Source organism: Somniosus microcephalus, unplaced genomic scaffold, assembly GCF_052327205.1.
Source record: "Somniosus microcephalus isolate GS21.2 unplaced genomic scaffold, FLI_Smic_1.0 unresolved_chr1, whole genome shotgun sequence".
Classification (NCBI taxonomy): domain Eukaryota; kingdom Metazoa; phylum Chordata; class Chondrichthyes; order Squaliformes; family Somniosidae; genus Somniosus; species Somniosus microcephalus.
In genome coordinates this window covers 93,272,085-93,297,667 of record NW_028225179.1, presented here as the reverse complement: position 1 = coordinate 93,297,667, position 25,583 = coordinate 93,272,085, and the positions used below count along the sequence as shown (strand labels likewise).

At 41.1% G+C, this 25,583-nt stretch overlaps 1 protein-coding gene and 1 pseudogene across 1 annotated transcript; one reads left to right on the top strand and one right to left on the bottom strand.

Annotated features, from left to right (window-relative positions):
• The window catches only part of LOC147095598 (scavenger receptor cysteine-rich domain-containing protein DMBT1-like), a 1,107,260-nt pseudogene that overhangs the window by 579,256 nt on the left and 502,421 nt on the right, over nt 1-25,583 (top strand).
• On the bottom strand, nt 2,456-7,117 carry LOC147095605 (uncharacterized). Its single transcript, XM_085974709.1, has 2 exons — nt 7,048-7,117; nt 2,456-3,638 (listed from the first exon to the last, which is right to left on the bottom strand). The coding sequence occupies exons 1-2, from the start codon at nt 7,115-7,117 to the stop codon at nt 2,734-2,736; spliced, it is 975 nt and encodes a 324-aa protein (XP_085830835.1). The 3' UTR covers nt 2,456-2,733.

Genomic DNA, 25,583 nt, shown 5'->3' with positions numbered 1-25,583 from the left:
GTGCATGTTGGGAAAGTTGGATGGATGTGCTTCCGTGATTCTCTAACAAAATGAGACATTTATGTGTTTTAAGTTGCTTGATTTGAAATAGGACGGGTGATATGACTTATACATTGATTGAGCAAACAGCATCATTCAGAATTCCATTGATGACATGACAGTGATGACGTGAACTGAGCGGATCTGTCAGTCTGAGAAAAAAGAAACAGCGAATCTGACGGGGTTTGTTTGCTTCGATTGTGCCTTTGTTTGGAAATAATTATAAGGGGGAAATGATGTTTAGTGAAGTGATCAGCCTAGTTGTGAAGCGAATGCATATGGACTGAGAACGAATGTAGTTGGTGGTTTTACGCTCTCTAATTGTGGATCCCTTCAGGCAACTTTTAGTGGAAGGAACCAGTACATTTAGCATTGCCTCAATAGCTTGGGGTCGGTTTTCCTCCCATTTTGTTGACTTCAAGGTAATTTCTGATGACGGATTAATTTGTACAGTAACAACAAGTCTAAGCTTCGCCTTGTCTTTCGTGCTGACTGGAGATCTGAACTCGCGGTTTACATAGAATTACATAGAGTAAACAGCGCATAATAGGTTATTCAGTCCGACCAGTCCATGTCAGCGTTAATGCTCCACTCGAGCCTCATCTCATCCTGCCCCACTTACATGCATCAGCATCACCATCTATATCCTTCTCCCTCATTTGCTTAGCTAGCTTTCCCTAAAATGCACCTATACTATTCACCTCCAGTAATTCCAGTGATAGCGAGTTCCTTATTCTCACCACTTTCTGGCTAAAGAAGTTACTTCTGAATTCCTTTGTATATTTCTTGGTGACGGCCTTTATTTTTCTCCACAAGTGGTAACTCTCCATAGCTACTGTATCAAAACATTTCATAATTTCAAAGACCTCTATTATGTAAGTCCTCGTGCTTCTCGTTTCAAGAGAAAGGAGATGCAGCCTGTTCATCCTTTCCTGATCTGTATATCCTCGCGGTTCTGGCATCATCCAAGTAATTTTTTTCTTTCCACCCTCTCCAATGCCCCATATCCTTTTATATACCATGACGACCAAAACTATACACAGCACTCCAGGTGTGGTCTAATCATGGTTCGAAACAAGTTGCGCGTAAGTTCTCCAGTTTTCAACTCCATCCCCCTAGAAATAAAACCTAGTGATTGGTTTGATTTTGTTATGGCCTTATTGACCTGTGCCGCAACTCTTAATGGCTTGTGCATTTGTATCCCCAGATCCCTTTGCTCCCCTACCCCATTTAGATTATTATTTTCCAAATAATATGTAGCTGCTAATTCTTCTAACCAAAATGTAATGGCCCACAATTTCGGGTCCCCACGGGTGAGTACGTTTTGCGCATGCACTGCGCATGCGTTGGAAACCGGAACTTCAATTCCCTTGAAGGAAGGGGTTCACGAGTCAAACATGAGCGCTGTAGAGTCAACGCGTAGACCTGGAAGTTCCTCTTTTTTTACAGGTTTCTCTGTGCGGCTAAGTCCCTAGCAGCTGTGTGTGAGAAAAGCAGGCGCAAGGCCTGCTTTTATGAAGGTAAGAGGTGAATTAAGTAAAACGGAAACATTCTTTCCACAGGTTTATCATTTTTGCACACTTTAAAGAAAGGTAAGTTTATTTATAGCCCCGTTAAAAACTTCAATTGTTTTTTCAAAAATTTAAATTTTTGTTTAAAATAGTAAATTTTTGTAATTTATAGTTATTATTAAATGTGATTTTTTTTTAGTTTCTTTGAACATTTACTTAGATTTTGGGGCCGAAAACTATTCATAAATTTGACAGGTCTTCCTGTCAAATCTATGAATGGAGTTTCCCTCTTCTGATTCGCTCCCCATGGCCCACGTGATCGCAGGGGATGCTGCAAACTAACTGTGCCCCTGGGATACACGGAGTGCTGCACACCGGCAGCTGGAGGAGGCCCAGGATCGGAATCCCACGCCATCCCACAGTACAATGGCAGGTGCGCTATGTAAGTGCAAGTCAGGGGCTTGCGCCCGCAGGAATTCTCGACCCGAATTTCTGGGCCAATACCTCAAACTTACATTTGTTAAAATTAATTTGCCAAATGAATGGCAATTCTGCAAATTGGTAAATGTCTTCTTGTATTATATTGCAGTTCCACACAGTAATGGCTACCTTCTCTCCACCAAACCCACCTACTCCCGCCAATTTGGTGCCCTCTGCAAATTTAGTAATTGTGCTTATGATTCCAATGTCTAAATTGTTAATAAAAATTGTGAAATCAAGTGTTAAATTCGCAACTTGGGAATAAAGGGCAGGATCAGCAGGACCTATTCACTGTAAGAATCAAACGCAAGTGGGATCATTTACAAAATTAATACATTGATGAAAGTAGCTGGCTGCTTCAACATGTGTTACTGACGGGGTTAGGGGTTGTGGGCTATGTTAATGAAAGAAGTGTTGGGTTTAGATCAGTGAAAACAACAGATATGTTTGTCTAATTGATTTTATTTCGGATCTGAAAAAATCTTGTGTGTGTTTTGCAATCCGATATCGCCTGTCTTACATTATCAGCAAAAGTAAATAATACCCCAAAAACCTTTCATCTCCTACAATATGACATCGAATTTGGGGAACAGATGGAAGCTTCCATTTCCTTTAGAGATTCCTGTTTGTAGATGTCAGTTGAACAATTTCTGCTCGCTTCCGATTCATGGAATTGCATTTTAGTTCTGTCAAGCCATTTAACTTATTTGATTACATTAGTAATGACAGCCAGGGGGTGCTTAATTACACAGTTTAATTCCTCTCTGAATTTGCTCTGGGACACTGCATAAATAAACGTGTTTGTGCAATAACTCAAAGACATAAGCATATAGCCGGATTGTTCCGCAATGGTGAAAGAGTCGTTGTAATTTGCTTCTAAAAACTGAGTATCTGTAAATTGCACACATAGATAAATTATGAAATTTACCATCCATAATAGTATAAAATTTCCCGATATAGCGAGCAGTAACATAATGGATTTCCTTCGAGTCTCCATCTCTGGATCAGTGTGATTCTGAACCTTGTTGTTTCCTCGAAGACCACTCCTCACTCTATTGGCCAGTACAATGTGCCTGATGGTCAGGGCATTGAGCAGCAAGATCAACACAAATGGTGCAAATGGGGTTAAAATGGTTTCAAACCACAGAAATGCTACCCATATGGCTAAGGTGTAGAAGCTTGACTTTACATAGCAGGACCATGGTTCATTGTCAATTATTTCCCGAGGTTCAAGTATGAAGTAGATTGGAACATTTTCTAACATGCTTAAGGAACACACCACTGCAATCACCACAGCTGCTGTTTTTTCGGTGCAATATTTTGATCGAAGCTTTTGGTAACAGATAACGACAAATCGATCGAAGGTAAAAGCCACCGTTAGCCAGACAGAGCAATCAATGGAAACGTAAATCAGGGCGATATTGAAACTACAAATCGGAGTATAGTTCAGGAATGAATATGGGAAATAAACATCGTTAATCTGATATAGAATTACATTAAATATCAGGGCCATTAGATCAGCTGCTGCCATGGCCACCAGATAACGGGTGATGCATTTGGAGAGACCGCACTTTCCACGGGAGAGAATGACAATTGTCACCAAATTAGCTGCAAAAAAGAGGGAATTAAATTAATAACTCTTCTTACTCTGAGGGAATCAACAGTCGAGAATTCTTTGTATGAAATTCATGGAATATTTTCGTATCATTCAAATCTCTCTCTCTCTCTTTATCTCCTCCAATCGATCAGATGAGCCAAGTTATTATACAATGATGCATTTCTTTATGCATACACGTCGCTAACTTATTCTGAGTTACTTCAAAAATGAAACAATGCTTCAATGAATGACCTGGTTGGATTTTCAACTTTTCACTGGACCGAACATGGGCTTTTCTGATTGGCGGCCACAATTGAATCCGCCCAATTTTCATTTCCATTCACTTCAACAGAAAGGAAGTTCCGGCTATGTTCAAAAAATCCAAAAGGCCGGCTGATTTGCTTATCCCTGTCCTTCCATACACATCATGGGGTAGCTTTCCATCTGTCTTTCCTGGTGTAAATCGGTGTTGCGAATCCACTAACAGATAACAGCAGGCAGGTGCACCGCAAAACCAGACTGAAGCAAAGCGTTCAATTGAAAATGCACCCAGTATCTCATTTCAAATATCCTCAATTATAATGCATTGTATGATTCAGTGTGATAATACGATTCTGATTGCAATATTGTTTCGTTTAGCATTCTGGAAGCAGTTGCTTTTCCTCAGCCAATAACGAGCTAAGGACATTTCTCAGTGATACATTTTTTCATGTGCACAATATAATGACAAACATTTCATTATGGATTGTGTCCCAACTATGTACCACTCGAATCGCTTACAAATCAAAGTAACCGGTTAAATGACCAGCGATACGTGGGGACTGAGGATGGGCTGAGTGAATTGTATGATATATTAATTATTCTTAGAAATGTGGACGCTGGTTTGACTCAGATGCAAACGTTTAAAGCGCATTTGAAATTTAGTTTCTTAATAAAGTGCAATAGCTATTAATATCAAGTTGGGCTAAGGAAACAACGACTGTGCTTTGCAAACAGGACCAGAATTGTCTTGGGTGGTAATTCGCAGGCCTCCCTTTATCTGCCCGCTCGATGTCCATTTTCTTATACCAATGGAGCTGAATATCGGGAGGGGTGATAACAGGCAGCCCGTGACATTCCGCCCAAGAATTTCTACCCACAGAGAGCTGCTGCTACATGAGAAACTCTCCTTAAATAATTTCTCAACAATTATTCTAAATATATTTTAAGCTGTACATTAGAATCCAAGTGTAATTATTGCCATAAGCAAAATTTGAGGATCCCGGATATCTGGAATAAAAGGAGAAAATGCTGCTGTGGAGAGAGAGAGAGTTGACGTTTCAGGTCCATCAATTTCCGACAAAATAATTATTGTTCCCCATTTGAGGGGACTAATGTAAAAAGCAATAGCTCTTGTCTCAGATCCAAATCTCTGTCAAGGGTGGAACCGTAAACTTTGGGCACTTTAACTGTATAAACATAGCATTGGAAATCCTTGTGACTTGATGGACATCTTATATAATTAACATATCCCAGTTTATCTATCGTCCATCTGTGCTTGATGTGTGATGCCGTATTACTCTTTCCTCCAGTTATTGTAAATAATAAACATTTTTGAAAAAAAACTACCAACAGATAAATTGAGGTCTATTATTGATTTGAATCATTTATCTCTTGGTTTATCGAAACGAATGAGAGGACCAGTAAAGACGGTAATTTTCACCTTTACCACCTGGAGGATAATGTGAAGCCCGCCCGACCTTCATCCCATTGTTGATGGTGGAAATGACCCCTGCATCAGGGGTTTAGAGTCTGCAGCAGCACCATTGAATACAATTACTGCTAACGGATCTGTCAATCTCCTGTGGTAAGTTCAACACTTTATAATGTTTCTCCCAGATCACAAAGAACTTTTATCGAAGCCGTGGTGGGATTTCGGGAGCTGACCTATTAAATTTTATTTCAGTCACTCTACTTCTACCATGCCTAGTAAATTGGGATAGATTGCAGTCCTTATGTGTAGAATTAAAAATCTGTCAGCTCTGACCATAGGCTTTAACAGAACCCGCCCAATTTTCTTCCATTGAAAGTAATGGAGGACAATCTGCTGTTTTTGGGGAAGCCTTTGCTCCGTGGAGGATTTGGAATTTTGTGCTTGGCCCAGGTGATGAAGAGCACCCCGGATGTAAAGTCTAAAATCGATCCCAAGATTACCGGAGATATCAACATTTGAATTTAGAATTACAACAGCACAGCAGTATCTGGACGTGCTTTAGTAACACTTGTCTCATTTTGCTTTGCAGCCTCAGAACTCTAACTGACTTCAGCTTGAAGCAACATAATATATCGCACTGTTTCAGAATGAAGCACATCAGGTTGCTGTATAAGCTCTATTGCTGAGTAGTAACAAGCGACCAGTGACCGGGCCTGGCACCAACACATATGCCCACGGATTTCGATAGTCAGCAGCAGTGTTAATACTCATTGCTCCTGTCGCAACTTGGAATTATATTGAACATGGATGTGACATTGCTCTTGGGCAGTGGCGTAAAACTGGCGATAGCGAATTTGCGGACCGTTTTGCACAAATTCCAATTCCATTGACTTCCTCCGCACCGCTCTGCACTCCACCATTTTGACTCAAAATGAATGGACAATTCGAGTTGCACCCAAAATGGGTTCGGGACAAAAGACATGCCAGAGTTAGCGGTGCAATTCGTCTTCACCAGTAGCGTGAAATGAGTTGATAGCGCACAGGCAGTCTGCTGTACAATGAACCCGATTTCCCTTCCACTGACCGCATTCATAACGAACATCAGACTGGGTGTAAAATGTGCTGCCCATTCCCTCCCAGCCCGTCAAACGGTGCTGAGGAATATCAATTTCAGTGTCTGAGGGTCGGCTTTCAGCCTTGTTTACACGCTGATGGCCAGCTGCATGCGAGGAATCAGTCAGCGCCGCTGCTGACCTGGCAGCCGGTTCAGTCTATGAGTGGGATTCAATCCCACGGAGGCCACAATACACCAACATTTATTGTGGGTGCAGGAGTATCTGTTCTATTGCTCTTGGATTCACATACATATAACAAAAGTATCATTTGCCTTTTCTAGAGCAGCCTCCGGGAATCCCTTTCTGAATTATTGTTTTGGCTACTCGATCCGATACTAATACTTAGACTTGACACAGAACTACAAGACTGTCTATCAAGGACAAGGAATTTCCAAAAATTGGCTGAATTTTAATAGTCAGAGTAAACTGTGCTTCTTCTCAGGTTGTTACATTAACAATATGACAGAAACTTGGATCATTTTCAGTTATTTCTTTGATTTCGATAATCAGTGTCTGCAAATAAAACACATCAAAGCAAACAGATAATATCATTACTCTGACAGCAGGAATAGTGACACAGCGAAGCACTGTTAAGTATTATAAGCATCTTACCAGGAAGTCCAACTATTGCAAGAATAGGATAATAAATATTTTTTATCTGTATGATCACCGGCTGTCCCATATTCGGAGAGAAGCGACGTTGCCAGTTAATGCTGTGGACTCGCAGAACTTCTGCTTTCAAAACAAGCTCTTAATTATACCTGAGAGAAACCTCAAGCGACACATGAGCAGTGCATAATGATTGGCATTAGTTACAGTCATTTGAACAAACAAAATGAGGCGAGTCATATTCACTGCTGCTGATCAGAGATATTTTGCAATGATTTTGTCAGCTGAAAGGATAAGGATTCTAGAATATTATTAACATCATACGTTCCAAAAAAAATATTTCGACATCTCCATTCCTTCAGTCATGATAAAACACTCCTTAATTCGAGGATATTCATTTACAGATTATTGCAATACATTTATATATGTATTTATTTATTTTATTCATTGATGGGATGTGGGCGTCGCTGGCTGGCTAGGCGTATATTTAGTAGCCATCCCTCATTGCCCTTGAGAAGATGGTGGTGAGCCACCTTCTTGAACCGCTGCAGTCAATATGGTGTAGGTACACCCACAATGCTGTTAGGAAGGGAGTTCCAGGATTTTGGCCCAGTGACAGTGAAGGAACGACGATACAGGTCCAAGTCAGGGTGGTTTGTGGTTTGGAGGGGAACTTGTAGGTGGTGATGTTCCCATGCGTCTGCTGCCCTTGTCCTTCTAAGTGGAAGAGGTCGCGGGTTTGGAAGGAGGTGTCGAAGGAGCTTTGGCGAGTTGCTGCAGTGCATCTTGTAGATGGTACACACTGCAGCCACAGTGCACCGGTGGTGGAGGGAGTGAATGTTGAAGGTGGTGGATGGAGTGCCAATCAAGCGGGCTGCTTTATCCTGAATGGTGTCGAGCTTCTTGAGTGTTGTTGGAGCTGCACTCATCCAGGCATGTGGAGAGTATTCCATCATACTCCTGACTGGTGGAAAGGCTTTGGGGAGTCAGGAGGTGAGACACTCGCCGCAGAGTTCCCAGCCTCTGGCCTGCTCTTGTAGCCACAGTATTTATATGTCTGGTCCAGTTCAGTTTCTGATCAATCGTAACCCCCAGGATGTTGATAGTGGGGGATTCAGTGATGGAAATGCCATTGAATGTCAAGGGGAAATTTGAGGCATTTCAGGAAATACATATGCATACTTATGATGGATTGCTGTCTCTAGAACTTAGTTGCATTAATAAATTTCCCTAGCTGTTCTAATTAATGCGATTTATAATTTATATTAATAGACCTCAATGCTAAAGTTGCGATTGAAGAACATTCAGATACACACAGAAAGTGATATAGTTACTTGTATACAGCTGAGCAGCCTTGCAGAAATGCAGATATTTTATATTTCTGGAGGTATTAACAGACCTTGTGTGGAGGTTAAAGAGGGATTAACAGTTATCTGGGCAGTTTGCCCACTCGAATGTCATTTCAATAAACCCTCTAAAATGCTTATCCATACGTGATCATGAAATTTCATTCAATTCCATTTTTCCTATTGTAGTGATGACGTTAACTGTGCACACCATCAGTCTGTGTAAAAATATACGTCATATAATCTCTATTGGATTTTCTTTTTCTTTGTCCGTGCCTTTGTTTGTAAATAAATTAAGCAGAAATGAAACCATTTGTGTGTTGAAAAGACAGCCTGGTTGGAATGTTAATGCACATGGATTGATGATCGGTGGATTCAACGTCTCTGATTGGGGAACAATTAAAACATCTATCATTGGAAGGAGCCAATATTTAGACATTAAAACAATATCTCGTAAACTGTGAAGTCTGTCGTCCTTTCGCTTTGTTGAATCCAAGTGATTCACTGTTGCATGAAGATTTCAATGACACACATCACGTCTCAGGTTTTTCATAAGTCTCGTTCTGACTGGGGATCTGAAATGCTGGACACATATGACAGAGTAAGTAATGGTTGGGCCGAGCAGAAGCGGAAAATGACATCTCTTGTAGGAAGTATTTTAATTCTAGGGTGGGAGAGTGAATGGCGCGCGTGTTTGGGAGAAGCAGTGGGCAAACTCCACCAATTTTAACGGCTAGGAATGATTAGACTTCCGCCTGCAGAACTTGCAGCCGGAAAGAAGAGCAGAAATAGGAGCAGGAGTAGTCCATTCAGCCCATCTTTAAGATCATGGCTGATCTTCTACCTTAACTCTACCTTCCTGCTGTATGCCATGGAAATCTGTTGTAAGGTGCTGTCAGGCCAGTAAAGTCGGGTGTCAGGAGGGTGCAGCCTGGGGCCTTCAAGGAGCCGGTTCCTGGCACAAGGTAAGTGGATGGACAGGAGGCATGTTCAGGAAGTGGGGGAGGCCAGGTATGGGGAAGCCCAAGGCTTCTGTGTGAGATTCAGAGGAGAATTCATGCCCCTATTGATCCACATGTAATTTTCAAGTGACTGGATAGCCTGCGTTACTGGTGCTCAAGAATCTCCTAAGCACAGAGAATTTCTGCATATTTCTCAATGCTGCAATGACTTGTAAAAATCCATCGTTCATGGTAAAATTGACTGAATCTAAATTGAAGAAATTTAATGTACTAACAGGCTTTGACCACAAGAGACTACTTGGCTAAACATTTCTAAAATAAATTATGTGCTTGCAGTCTGTTGTTTTTCTGCAATAGATAAGACCTTGAAAATTCTATGAGAACAAGGAGTCAACCTCAGGTGCAAAAACAAGGACTTCTTCAGGCCTTGGTTCACCAAGCACCAATACAGAAAGAAAAGTGAGAGAGAGTAAACAACGCTATTCACACACTTCGAGACATGAATGCTGTGGGCGAATTGCCAAGTTTTTGGTATTAAAATGCCCTACTAAAAGACAGTCCAGGCTGCAGTGGAGGTCAATTTGGTCAGTTGCCAGTCAAAGTCATGCGTCTAGTCACGGCTGAGCCGACCACTCACTGGTGTGCGTAGGTATGTGATTGTTTATGATCACTTGAGCTTAAAATAAATGTTTCAATTCGTCTGTGCTTACTTGTAATAAGTAAATGACTTAAGTGTGGGTGGTTTTGCTATATGTAATATTTAGATCCGTGCTTGTTTACTTGTAGTAAGTAAATAACTTGAGTACGAGATGTTTTACTATATGATCCATGCATGCTTACTTGTAATATGTAAAGGATAAATTACGGTTTGTCATGTAATATTTTGTGTGCTTCCTTGTAACTTCTTACTGATTTTAAGTAAAGAATAGTTTACCCTAAAATCTTTTTTTCGAGTTGTCTGTTCCACGATCAACTGTCAGACAGAATGTAAAATCAACCTGAAGGTCCTACAGATGTTGGCGCCCAAACTTTGTCCTGTTCAGAACAAACAATGGCAAAAACGATGGATGAATTAGTCACGACATATGTGACAGGGAAGGTAGCCCTCAAAGAATGATGGGTACAGTTCATTATTGATGGTGATTTTCCAGTATTGGAGGCTGAACAGTGGACACAATGGCCATGTGTCAGCCAAGTGTAAGGACATCGGTTTGATTAGTGGCATACAAGAGGCAGGTTATATCTGATGAAAGGGTAAATATCTAGTTAAGGAAAGAATCAGAGGAAGAAAGGGAAAGTAGGAAAAGGCTTGAGGAAAAGTTGGAACAGGCGGAGATGAGGTGTAATAAGAATCAATACCACAAAAGCCAATGTATAAATAATCAGGATCAGTGCGATGTCTTGTCAAAAGAACTATCCAAACAGATGCAGCGGGCAGAGCAGGCAGAAAATGTCACTGAGGACACGAAAGTTGCATTTAAGGTCACTCATTAATAGGCTCTAGCAGAACGGATTGCTCGTGGGGTCCACACTGAATCTAATAAATGGATTAAGAAACTGGAGTTGAAACAGAAAGTGCAGGAGAGAGAGAGTGGTAGATGAAGAGTGAAAAAGTTCTAAGTTGCAGGCTACCCAGTCTGAAAACTCAGCATAGGAAGGGAAAAAAGAAGGATTTGGGGAGCCTGGAAAAGCTGCTGAGACGACGATTTAAAATAAGGTAAAAAAAGAGAAACTTAATAGTTTTACCAACATGGAAGCTATCAGCTTCTGTGCCGAGACAAATAAAGCACAAGGTTTGCTGAGTGAAAGGAACGTTAAAGTACGTTGGAATTTCAGTTTGTGTGAATCTGTGTGATGAACTGTGGAAGTTTTCCTGACTATAAATTTTGAGGAGTTACAGTATTTCTTTTGTCTGAAAATCTGTCTTTGAAAGAAAGAGTGTGCTGTGTTTGTTTTAGCTCCACCCACTTTTCTTTGCATGGAGCTAAAAGCCGTTTAACCCTTTGTTGGATGTTGGACTTTTTAAGCGTGTTAAATATGTTAATTTAAATTTAAGATTGTGCACTTAGAGGTGGGAGAAACTTTGTGATTTGCATTTAAGTTAAAGGCACTGCTGTAGAAATATTTTTACGGGGAAGGCTGAGACAGCAAACTATAAATCAGAGGCAGTTTGTTTTACAAAAGATAATCTTCAGCCTTGAAGTTACGATTACCATGTTTTCTGATCGAGTCTGATAGAAAATGAACTGGAACTTTTGAAAATATTTTGTTTTATTTGGACTACATAAAAATAGATATTCTTTGATTTTATTTTAAATCAATTTGAACGTTTACAAAGCACTTTCTTCTTAATCTGACTATTGCAATTCCAAGGGGCCCACTTTCTAAGTTGGTGACCAGTAGCCTATGGTGAAATAAAGAAAGGAGGAAAGGAAAGATTCTGTCCCTTTTTCTACTTTCAGTGTAGTGATGCCTGAAAAAAAGTTGAATGAATGTTTCGAAGCTACAGTCTGTGGGAAACTCCTCAATCTTTTTCAAGTGGTACTATTTAGTTAATGATATTGCTATGAATTGAAGTGGACTTATTGAGGTTAAATAACCTGTTTAAACCAGACTTTTATGGTGAAATTCTTGTTGATGTAAATTGTGTGAAAGCCTCTAGTTCCGGACATGAGGTTATCACATCAATAATTGATATTTTAAAAATTTCTGACCAAGTTCAAATATGTGTGACCAAGGCAAGAACAATGATATGCTATTGTGTGTGGAGTTGCTTAACAAAATATTTATGATGTCTGATGTTTGTACCTGCTAAATTGAATTGATCAGAATCTTTGCAAGTTTTAAAGACGCAAAGATTTTGCAAAAGTAACAGTTTTTTATTGACGAGCTTTAAATTTACTATAAAATTGTGTTTTAAACTAACCTATTAAATTGTGAAAACCCAACTGTTTTTTACGATCGGTAAAGTGTATTTAAATTACGTGAAGTGACGAAATTGCGTGCATTTGACAATTTGCCCCGCCTTCTTACAAATATGGAAATGAGTTAACCCTGTCCACTGAAAGCTGTTTTTGTTAATTCACCACACGACAATTTTTTTTGCTGTATGATACTGGGCATTATTAAATTGAAGGTTTTTAATTTTAGTGGATGATTCACCACAGTGACAGAAGTGAATCAGGAATTGACGAATCAATCCATTGGGCTGGTAGGATAGTCGCAATTGATTGTTTCTTTTTCCTTTTAAGCAGGGGACCAGATGAATATTGATGGTGCAAGATTACCAAGTGGGTAGAGGCCTTCCCGTTCAAGTCGTCCGCAGCCATATGCATGGCCAAGACCCTAGTTAGGGAGGTATATTCCAGATGGGGTCTTCGTTGCGTAGTATAGTCACATCAGGGAAGTCAGTTTACAGGGCAGGTAATGCAAGCCACTCTGAAATTGCTTGGAATTGAAGTGAAATGGCATTTGACCCACAACCCACAATCATTGGAGATTGTGGAAAGTATTAATCATACATTCAAGTTGGCCCTGCAAAAGGTATTAAGCAAACAGGACACTAACTGGCATGAGGTACTTCTACTACTTCTTAAGGGGATCCATAATAAAGTTTCTAAAGGATCGGGTCACTCCCCTCATGATTTGGTAATGGGGAGACCCATGCGAATCCCACACACCTGTTAGTCCACCCTCTGACTGATAAACCAATTAAGGAGGTGGTTGCAGAAGAAGACAGCAAGCCGTGGTCATGATCATGGTGAGACAGACTCATCCTCTCCAATGGGGCAATGGAGAAGGGCTGCCTAATGCAGCGCCCCCATCCAATGAGACACCCCTGCATGATGAGACACCTCCCCAGGTACAGTATTGTTACAATATGAGGCAACGACCTCGGAAACGGCCAAAGCCGTATAGTGAATAATCAGAACAGCGGCTAAGCGGACAATGGCAGGGTGCAGGGAGACGTGACCGGGAGTACCACATCGATTGTACCCTCTCCCACAAGCCAGAACAAGGCAGAGAAAGACGGAGAGGCTAATTTGGTTGCTGTGTGGCATAGCGCTCCACCTTGTAAGGGCAGCAGCAGCACATGGGGAAGCATCCAGTGATTCAAATTATCATTACCATTGCACCATAACTCACCCCGCGATACCGCTCGGGAGGTTACCCTCTGATCCATCAAGGGTACATGCGACACAAGTTGTTCAGGAACAGTACGGGAAACCACATATGCGGTCGAGAAGGGAGGCGAATATGTGTAAAGTGTAAGAGTGGTACTACAAGTCAGCCGTGTTTATGGTTATTTCAGGCCAAAGCGGGAGCCAATACTAGTTAACAACAGATAGGGGATCCTTGGCGGAATAATGGGAGCCCAACTCAATCGGAAAATAACGGGAAAACCGTGTTGTGTTGGCCACGGTGGTGGAACGAGCATGAGGGAATCTATGGGTGTGTAAACACTTCGGAGACGCCATCTAACCATACATTCCTATCGACAACGCCACTTTGTGGAGCTCACGTCCACTGGATAGGCGGGAAAAGTATCCAAGGGAATATAATAGATGACAGGGATCCCTCCCAATGGTTCGTGGACAGGGAGGGAAGGCCGTGTAGGGGTTCCAAGGGTTGCACACATTATCATGTGTTGGAATGTAAAAACAAAATAATGCACATGGTGGAATTGAAAGTCTGTCCTAAATTTCCCCTCCCTACGAATAAAACACAATCGCAGGAAGAACAAAAAGGAATCCAGGTTGTCTGCCGCAAACATTCTCCGGGGCTAACAAATGAGTTAGTGGTAATCCCAACTCGGAGGATATTTTACCATGATGTGCATCATGAGATGGTAACTGTAAAATTTAATCTGACCGAGGGGTTGCCGAATTGGTGCAATCCAGAGACAGCGCAGTTATATGGGAGAATGATGCAGGAATTAACAGAGAGGTTTTCGGGAAAAAAAGAGTACACCAATGGCAGAGTCAGAATTCGAGCCTTTATATCATGTAGACCCGAGGAAGACTGATGTGTTAAACGGTGCACACAATAATATTACCGAATTTATTAAAGAAAATGATATCACAAAGCGACGGGTTTGATAAATGATGCTACACTGGAAATACCCTGAGCAATAGTCTTGATTTGGCTAGCTTGGATCAATCTATAATGGAAGTCAGAAGACGTTTAAAGAAAATTCTGGCTGAAATAAATGTTCTGGAAAATGAGGAAGAGAAAAAGGTGCAAATTATAACGATCCATCTGCAAGATGTGGTAAAGAATTTGGAATCCCATGCTAAAAATATAAATCAGATTATAAAGGAAGATGTGAAGGCCTCTGATAAGGCTGCACGAAATGATGCGTGTGTAATGTATGGATCTTGGTACGTGGAACAAACCCGTGAAAACCTGCAGAGCATTGCTGGGGGGAAGCTACCCTCGTGGGTGACTGATCGACACCTGAGGACAATGTCCACTTAGCAATTAACCATGTCGTTATAGGTGTACCCGGTGAATCGTGAATGCCTTTTGCAAGACAGAACAACATTACCCTGTTAGGGATGGTATTGTACAATCCAATGCTGCAGGAAAGGGCGACCCCAACTCTTCTCTTCCACGGGAAGAATATAGGGGTGCGCCAACGAGATGACTTAATAAGGTATGACAAACTCCCACAGTATGTGACCCGAGTAATGAGACCACTTGGGTGGCCCAGATCTTTCCGGGGGTGCTCAAGCTCGGGACACATTCATCTGCCCTTATGACACGGTAAAACATGCAGCCCCAGCATGCAGGTTTGATTGGGATGGTATAGCATGGAACTGCACCATGAAAGTGATCGAGGAACATCACTTCCCCATACGATCTGCATATCGAGGGAAAGGTGAATATTGGGTCACTACAAAGTACCCGGAATACCAGTAAATTAACAATCTGACTTGTCCCATTGTGGCGGGAACTTTGTGCTTTACCCCAGTCCGACCTGTGAGACTTGGGGCGCCAGTTTTATTAAAAAACCATTCGAATAGGCAAGTAGATATAACTGTAAGTTAAAAGAGCAATTTCATCAGTACGTAACTCAGTTCGGCTACGACATTCCACATCTGCCAGAACAATTGGTAGTGTTAATGAAACACATTAGTCAGTCCCAAAAGCACTTTCATACCTTGGCCCAGAAGAACCGAAACCTGTGCAAAGATATATCTAAATTTGGTGATGATCCGTCTTGGTGGGATATCGGGATGAATATCGAGGTTCACCCCTGGATAATAAATATCTCCCATGTTTAACCATTGTACAGTTGCTGATTGTATTTCTTTTTTACTTTCTGATAATAACTTGTCGAGTCAACAGATGCCGCAAGCAGCAAGCATTGATCAAGCTGTTGCAGAAGACATGCAAAAAATAAGATGACGATGTAGTATAAGTGCCTGTGACCTTAAATCCAGGTACACAACCACTTGAGGGTGGACTCTGTAAGAATAAACTGATCACTGTAAACCTGACTGAACCTAATGTGATCAAATTTAAAGTACCAACAGGCTTTGTGGGCAAGAGAATTCTTGGTTATAAATATGTAAAATAACCGATGCTATTGCAAGCTGTTATTTTTCTCCAAAATATAAGACCTTGAAAATTCTATGAGAATAAGGGGTCAACATTCAGGTGCAAAAAACAAGGACTTCTTCAGGCCTTGGTTCACCAAGCGTCAAAACAGATAGGAAAGTGAGAGAGAGAAAACATCGCTATTCACACAGTTCAGGACATGAATGCTGTTGGTGGGTTCCCAAGTTTTTGCTATTAAAAAGTGCTACTAAAAGACCTTCGAGGCTGCATTCGAGGGCAACTTGGTCAGTTGCCAGTTAATGTCATACGTCTAGTCACGGTCGAGCCAACCTCTCACTGGTGTGAGTCGGTATGTGTCTGCTTATGATGACTTGAACTTAAAGTAAATGATTAGATCCATGCGTGTTTACTTGTACTAAGTAAAGGACTTGAGTACAGGTTCTCATGTAATATTTAAGTGCTTATTTGTAACCTCCTGCTGATTTTAAGTAAAGAATAGTTCACCCTGAGTCTTTGTCCCGAGTTGTCTGTTCCCAGGGTCTGAACTCTATAAACTTTCAGACAATTTAAAAACAAAGCAAACTACGTAGGTATGTGGGGCGAGTTGGCAAAGAAGATTGGAAAACGACATTAAAAATTATGAGAATGGGGGAGCAATGGATAACATTTAAAATATTAATATGTAATTTACAACAAATATACATTCCTTTTAAGGCACAAAAACTCCACAGGTAAAGTGGTCTCATGGTGATTAACAAGAAACGTTAACATTATTATTAGATCAAAGGAAGAGGCTTATGATGCTGCCAAAAGAGTAGTAAATCTGAGGATTGGGAGGAGTTTAGAATTCAGCAAAGGAGGACCAAGAAATTGAAAACGAAAAGTAAAATAGAATGTGAGAATAAACTAGCGAGAGGCATAAAAACAGACGGTATAAGCTTCTATAGGTATGTAAAAAGGGAAAGATTAGCAAAAGTAAATCTGGGTTCCGTATAGGTTGAGACAGGAGCAATTATAATAGAGAATAAGGAAATTGCAGAGAAATTAAACAAATACTTAGCGTCTGCCTTCATGGAAGGAGACGCAAGAAATTCCGGGAAATACTGGACAACCAAGGGTCTAGAGAGAACGAGGAATTGAAAGATATTGGCCCAGAAATTCTGGTCTCCACGGGTGAGTACGCATGGGGTTCTCACCCGTAAGCCCAATGGAAGTGCCGGTTTCGTGCATGCACTGCGCATGTGCGGGAAACCAGCACTTCTGTTCCCCTGGAAGAAGGGGTTCAGAGGTCGAATGCGTGCGCAGGAGAGGCTGCGCGTGCGTATCGAACTGACTTTTTTTTGCACGTTTTCCCGGGAAGGTAAGTCTCCAGAAGTTAGACATGTAAAAAGCAGCCGCAAGGCGAATTAATTAAAATTAAAACAGTTTTTCCACAGGTTTATTATTTTTAAGTACATTAAAGAAATGTGAGTTTATTTTTAGCCCCGTTAGAAAATAAAATAGTTTCTCAAAAATTTAAATTATTGCTTAAAATAGTTATTTCATGTAATTTATAGTTTATTTTAAAAATGTGATGTTTTTTTTAAATTTATTTGAATATTTAGTGATATTTTGGGGCTTATAGTATTTATAGGTTTGACAGGTCTTCCTGTCAAACTTATGAATGAAGCATTCCCTGCTACCATTGGCTTTCCATGCCCCACGTGATCCCAGTGGACGCATCAAACTAACTGTGCCCCTGGGATACACAAGCACTGTGCACCAGCAGTTGGAGGAGGCCCACGTTCAAACGGGGATTCCACGGGGGCCCACAGCTCAACTGCCGGCGCGGTAGGTAAGTGGAGATTGGGGACTTCCACCTGCGGAAAGACCCCGACCCGAATTTCTGGGCCAATAGTATTAGTTCAAACGTAGTGCTGAAGTAACTAATGGGACTGAAAGCCGATAAATCCCCTTGGCCAGATGGCCTAACTCCAAGGGATTTGAACGAGCTGGCTATAGAGGTAGTGGATGCATTGTTTGACATTTTCCAAAATTCCATAGATTTTGAATGGTTCCCGCGGATTGGAAGGCAGTAAATGTATCCCCACTATTTAAGAAAGTGCACAGTCAGAAAACAGGGAAAGACATACCAGTTAGCCTAACATCAGTAGTAGGGAACATGTTGAATGTATTAATAAGGTCTTGGTAACCGGGCACTTAGAAAATAATAATAGGATTGGGCAGAGTCAACACGGATTTATGAAAGGGAAATTGTGTTTCACAAATCGGTTCGAGTTTTTTGAGGTTGTAACTAGCAGAATTGATGAGAGGGAACCAGTGGATGAGTTTTATTTAAATATTCAGAAGGCATTCGATAAGGGGCCACACAAGAGCATATTAAACAAAATTAGGACTCGTAGGATTTGGGATAATATATTGCATGGTTTGAGGGTTGGTTAACAGACAGAAAACAGAGAATTTGAATAACGGCTCATTTTCGGGTTGGCAGACTGTAACCAGTGGAGTACCGCAAGGATCAGTGCTTGCGCCTTAGCTTTTCACAATCTACATCAATGATTTGGATGAGGGGGCCAAATATAATATATCCAAGTTTGCTGATGATGCAAAGCTGGGTGGGAATGCATGTTATGAGGAGGATGCAAGGAGGCTTCTTGAGATTTAAACAGGGTAAGTGAGTGGGCAAGCTCATGGCAAATGGAATATTATGTGGAGCAATCTGATGTTATCCACTTTGGTAGGAAACACAGAAAATGAGAGTATTTTTTAAATGGTGAGAGATTCGGAAATGTTGATGTTCAGAGGGACCTGGGTGTCCTTGTACACGAATCACTGAAAGATAATATTCAGTTACAGCAAGCAATTAGGAAAGCAAATGGAATGTTGGACTTTATTACAAGAGGATTTGAGTATAAGAGTAAAGACTTCTTACTGGAGTTATATAGGGCCATGGTGAGAACACACCTGGAGTACTGTGTACAGTTTTGGTCTCCTTACCTAAGGAAGGATATACTTGCCATAGAGGGAGTGCAACGAAAGTTTACCAGACTGATTCCTGGGATTCGGGGATTGTCCTCTGATGACAGATTGAGTCGACGTAGACTATAATCTCCAGAGTTTAGAAGAGTGTGAGGCAATCTCAATGAAACATACAAAATTCTTACAGGGCTGGTCAGGGTAGATGCAGGGAAGATGCTTCCGCTGGCTGAGGAATGTAGAACAAGGGGTCACAGTCTCAGAATAAGCGTTCGGCCATTTAGGACTGAGCTGAGGAGCAATTTCTTCACTCAGAGGGTGGTGAATCTTTGGAATTTCCTCCCACAGAGGGCTGTGGAGGCTTAGCCATTGAGAATATTCAAGACGGAGTTCGATAGATTTTTGAATATTAAGGGAAAAGTGGATATGGGGATAGTGCAGGAACGTGTAGATGAGGTAGAAAATCAGCCATGATCTATTGAATGGCGGAGCAGGCTCGAAGGGTCAAATGCCCAACTCCTGCTCCTATTTCTTATGTTCTTATATTCTTAAAACAATCTGAACGTCTTACAGACTGTTGTTCCATAATCCGAAAATGTCTCAGGGTTAATGCAAAATAGATTTCCTCTTAAACGTTTAGTGGAGTGATAATAGAAAGAAATGTAATGACGTATAAAAATTGCAGGAACAACTTTCGAAGAAACTATTATTTGTTTATTGAGAGAGACACAGAAAATACTGCGATTAAACTGATAATGTACTATTTCGATTTGGTATAAATGTTTGAAAAAATAGATTAACAATTGAGAGTACAATGAAATTTGTTTCCCGCTATTTCATTGCAATGTATCTCAAGTAATTCGACACTTTTCTTGACAAGAGCAGGGAGTAATATTTTGGAAAATGTTTGAGAGAATAATATTAGAAGCAAAATTCGTAAATTAATATCATTACATCAACATATTAGTAAACATTTACAAGTCAGTCTTGACAAAGGGTTTTGACCCGAAACGTTGACTCTATTTTCTCTTCATGGATGTTGCCTGACCTGCTGAGACTTTGCAGCATTTTCTGTTGTAGTCTGATTGGTTCTCGTGTCCAGGAAGAAAGGAGGATGTCTACTTCCGTTAAATCATAGCTTTTCCTGCTTTTTGTTTTTAATTCAATGACACAAATCATTTATGTGTTTTCTGCTCTTGTGAAAAAAAGCTGCATTTCGAATATGTTACATGGGGGTGTGCTGGTTCAAGAAGACCACGTTTATTGGAACTGATTGAAGTTCAAAAAACCGTTTTTGTTCAATTTGTTAATACTGTCAACTAAAGAACGTCATCACTTTATATTTGTTGGCTGTCTGGTTGCATTGTGATATATATTCTAATTATCTATCTGGACGCACAGCATGTCAGCCCCATAGGAAAGTCGCTGCTCCTGCTGGCTGTGCAGCCTTTGTATAGCAACACGAGGGATGGGCTAAAACATTGAAAACATTAAAATTAATACAAATTGTACGAATAGAAATGCTGCTTTCAGCTCATCTTGGGTTTTTGGAATGTTTGTCAATACATAACCGACTAACTGAGGGACATATCTGAAGTGTTAATCCATTATTATGCAGTTCTTTTGTGTCAATTCTGAAAAGTCTTTTTTTAACAGCGTTTCTACTTGAGGAACTAAATGCTTTTAATTAATTCAACCGTAAGCAAATTTGAAAAATGTGCATGCAAATTTCAGAAGACTTTCAGTATAGGTACACGTGAGATGGAGCATTTTGGTAGGAGGAATAAAGAGGCTAGATACTCCTTGGAAAATAAGAGTCTAACTTGAGTAAAGATAAAAAGTGATGTAGGGGTACAGATTTATAAATCATTAAAAGTAGCAATGCAGGTTAGAAAAGCCATCAGAGTGCAAATAAAGAACTGGGGTTCATGACTGGAGGAATAGAATTAAAAGCAGAGAAGTTATGTTAAACTTTAATAGAACCTTGTCTGATTGTCTCATGATTTGAGACTGTGGGGAGGGCAATATGGCATTACGATATGTATGCTTTTAAGTGGTTGCTGTTGCTCCCGCTGTTGTAAAAGTTGTTGATGTAAATGTTGTTGTGGTTGTAAAATTTGCTCACGGACGGAAGGTGAGGTGGATTATTAGTGAAGGTAACATAGGTGCCCTTCAGGACTTAAGGGGTTAACAGTGCAGCTTGCACACAGGATGACAGCGGAGAAAAAAGCACCAGCCACGAACTAGGGAAGTAAAACCACGTGGGGAACAACAGATGAGATCGTAAAGATCATGTGGCAATCAGCAATTGTGCATGCGGGCTTCAAGCCTATTAAAACAATGTAACAAATGTTGTATGTGGACTTTAAGCCAATTAGAACAATATCATGCGTTGTGCACGAGGTATCCACGGCTTTTGTACACTTAAATAACGGAAACTAATGTCAATCGGGGAGTCAGCCAGGAACGAGTTGCAGGAGCGCTAAGCTGTACTCCCTGATCAGCCTTTAGATCCCTCCGTGGACTGTTTGTATTGTCCTGTTGAATAATATTGTGTTTGAAATAAACTGCTTGGCTCTTTACCATTTACAGACTAGTGTGCGGACTTGATTATTTAATTTCACCACAACAGAATGGTCGCACACAAAGGAGTTCATGGCACACTCAGTACAAAAATACTAGAGGAAACATCGGTATCAATCCGCTTTTACAAAATCAAATGGCTGTCCCTTGCATTTTTGCCACCACCAAACCACAGTCGCAGCTCTTGCTACTGATCTCAGACTGCACTCCCTGCTCTGCAATACTCACAAGCTCTTTGCCAAGCATTGAGCCAAAAATTGGTTATTGCAAGTTTCTGGGCCCAGAGAGCAAACTGTCGCAAGGCCCAAAACGAGCGAGCGGCCGACGACTGTCGCGTCATCAGAGGCAGCTGGTCCATTGTGAGGATTTCACATTCCTGCAGTGCGGCGCGTGAGCAGCTGCCCTGATGTGAGTCCTGGGAGGGTGGGTCAGTAAACAACTGAACTGGCAAGATTGTAAATTGTCAGGTGCTGTGGAGCCGCGAAGAGAATTCCTTCTCCTCCTGGCTCCATAGGAACGGTTTAAAGAGCACATTTGTTGCCGATGCCATCAGCTCTGGAATTCCCTCCCTGAATCTCGCCGCCTCTCCACTTCTCTCTCTCTCTCTCTCCTCCTGTAAGATGATCGTTAAAAGCTACCTCTTTGAAGATGCTGTTGGTCACCTGACCTAATATTTGCTTATGCGGCTGGTTGTCAAATTTTGTCTGATAATCGCTCCTATGAAGCACCTTGGGACGTTTTGCAACGTTAAAAGCGCTATAACAATGCAAGTTTTTGTTGTTGCCCGTATCTGCTTAGGCTGCAGCAGCTAATGAAGGGCCATCAACAGAGAAGGTCCAGAGCCTGCTCCTCACATTGCGCCCAATTTTGTTAAGGGGTCCTCAAACAGACGTCAGGCTTGCATTTACATATGTACCGAGCCGATTGACTGATTTAGGCTGGCGCACCGGGCGCCTGGGCAGCTGACTATGCAAATATAGCAGCGTCGCGAACTCTGGTTCTGATCGGAGGCAGGACTTTGCTCTCTCAAATTGGCCCTCCTTGCACTTGTAAAAAAGGAAACAGGGTCCAATTTCTATGTATTTCGTTTTATTTTCTCCATTAATTTGGGCAATGTTTAACTGTTGACAATTATATTAAACAGGCGATATGGGATCGACTGCTCCTCATTCACCCTCCCGAATTTATATTCCATGGAAGTGAATCGGAAGGAACCTTGGCCAAGGTATAAAATGGGATGTGCCATATCACCAGCTTTACATTATTGTCACAAGGGGGAATTATCCTCCTTGCTTTTCTGTCCTGTTGTTGAGATCAGGCCACATACTGCTGCTAAAGGCTTGGTAAGTTTAATTTTGAGACCAGGGTTACTCATTCGCCCGAGTCAAAATTACTTTTACTCACAGACGAGTTGAAGTGGAAACAAACCTTGAAATAAACTGTAATAACCCATTGAAGGATTTCTCAGAGCGCCTATTAAACTTTAACTGTGGGTTCAACAAATTACTATTTACTGAATAAAGCTTCACCTGGAAGATAATAATACTAAGAATGCTGCGAAATGCAATTTTTTAAGGGTCTAGTTGTAAGTACATTTCAAAAACTGCAATTACATTGGAACTTTGGCGTCGATGTGAGTCACTGATGTGAACGTGGCAGCGCACCTCCGAGTCTGGGCTTCTACTGCAATTTTAACTCGACCCGCCCATCGGGAAACTGATCGAATCGGGTGCAACGTTGGTTTTCACCTTTCATTTATAAAAACTCTCCATTACAGTCAACAGAGAGTATTATCGAGCAGGTTGTAAAACCGGTGTTCCAGCTGATGCCGTGGACTACCTGCCAGGGGAGGCAGGTTAAAATTGAGCCATCTCTGCAAAATCCTTCGTCCCAACCCAATTCCATTTGACAGCGCCTGGAGTGACTTCCCATCCTGTGTCATTCCTGTTCCTCAAGAGCTTATGATGAGTTGAACGAGAGGAAGGAGATACTGTGCAGAGATGGACACCGCTGTTAATTTCTGCGGAGAGGAATATATCGGGAACACAAACTTGGGGGATGAGATTGGACATCGCCGTAAATCGAAACGGGCAGTACTGAATGGCAGGTGATACAGGCGCCCAGTTGCCATGAAAAGTAGAATCTGTCATGGTGTAAAATAGGAACAGATTTTCCATCGCCCCATCTGAAAAGAGCAACAATCTGAGGCTTCAATGTGACTCCTCAGGGAGATTTACACTTTCACCCGTAGGTGATGACTGATGGAGCTGATCACCCGCCCAGTATCGAACAGGGTTGATTGAAAATCTCCCCATTGTTGTGCAATTCTCTCTTTTTTTAAAGTAACATTGTGAAACAATGTGGGTTCTAGTCAGCTGTGGAATACTCTTGTTCACATCAATGTTTAATTAACATAATGATTAGAGTGAAGGGTCTTTTAACCATGTTGATTAACTCCTCTCTGAATTTGGTCTCAGCCACTGCAAAAATAAATGTGTTGGTGCAAGAACTGAGCCGCTGACGTAGATACGCTGTTTTTTCCATGAGGGTGAAAGGGTTGGTATAATCTGTCTGAAAAATCTGCGAGTCCGTAATTTGTATACAAACGTAATAAATAAGAGTTAACATCCACAACAGTATAAAATTACCAGAAAGGGCGAGCAGTAAGACGATCGACTTTCTTCAATTCCTCATCTCTGGATCATTGTGTTTCTCACAATTCCTGACTTGCATTCTCCTGCAGATTATATTAGCTGCTAAAATATGTCTGATGGTCAAAGCATTGAGGAGTAAAATCAAAACAAATGGAGCAAACGGTGTTAAAATGCTGTCTAACCAGAGATAGGCCACCCAGGCGGGAGAGGTATAGAAGCTAAACTGAACAGTGCAGAACCACCAGGTATTGTCAATTATTTCCCGGGGTTCATAGGTAAAATAAATTGGAGCATTTTCTAAAAAGCTCAGTCCACAAACTGTCACTATAACGGTAGCTGCCATCCTTTCTGTACAATGTTTAGTTCTCAAATTCCGACAACAAATGGCCACAAAGCGATCAAAGGTGAAACTCACTGTTAACCAGACTGAGCAATCAATGACACAATAAAGCAGTGAGAGATTGATTCTGCAGCTGGATGTATAGTTCAGCAATGAATATGGGAAATAAATATCATAGATCGCATAGTGTATCACATCAAATATCATGATCAGGAGATCCGCAGTTGCCATGGCAATCAGGTAGCGAGTGATGCATTTGGAGAGACCACACTTTCCATGGGAGAGAATCACAATCGTCAAAAAATTAGCTGCAAGAGATAAAAAAATAACCGAAAGTGACTCACTGTAGAGTTAAGACAGGGATGAGCAACGTGTGTAAAATCATACCGATTTGTCTAATCCTGTCGCTCAATTCTTGCTTTCTCCACAGCGTGTAAAGGCGCAAATCATGGCAACACGATTACAGTATGTTCACACACCTTCGAACTTTTTCTGGAATTAGTTCAAGGAAACAATAAAATGATGTAGCATGAAGTGATTTTCTCCAGAATGCATCAGTTTATATCCACTTGTTACAAAGGTTGTCACCACCAATTCAGAGAACACACATTGGGAATAATGTTAATTGTGGCGATAGTGTGAAACAGGCGAATGTCGATCCATGGTCCGCTATACACCTCTCCCCATCTGGCTTTTCACTGATTCACTGGAGTGGAAAATGGGCCGAGCTCTGTTTACACTCTATCATTGTCGTGGATCAGCTACACAGACCAAATACCTTTATTACAAATATTCTGATTGATAATGCTCTGAACTCTAATAATGTGAGGATTCAAGGTGTAGTAATCCATCTGTTCAAATTACCAAATACATTGGGGTTCATTTTAACTTTGGGCCATAGTGTAACATTGACGATATCAAATTAGCCCCAGTTGATACACCACTTCTAACTGTCCATCCATTGGAGTTAATGGAAAGAAAATCAGGTGAGCACTTAATGAGCAGTCAATTCGACATTGCTTATGCTTTCACTAATGCCCAACATTGAAATAATCCTCTTTGAAATCAGTACCAAGATGATACGCAATAACCCCTTTGCGGGGAAATTAGTACT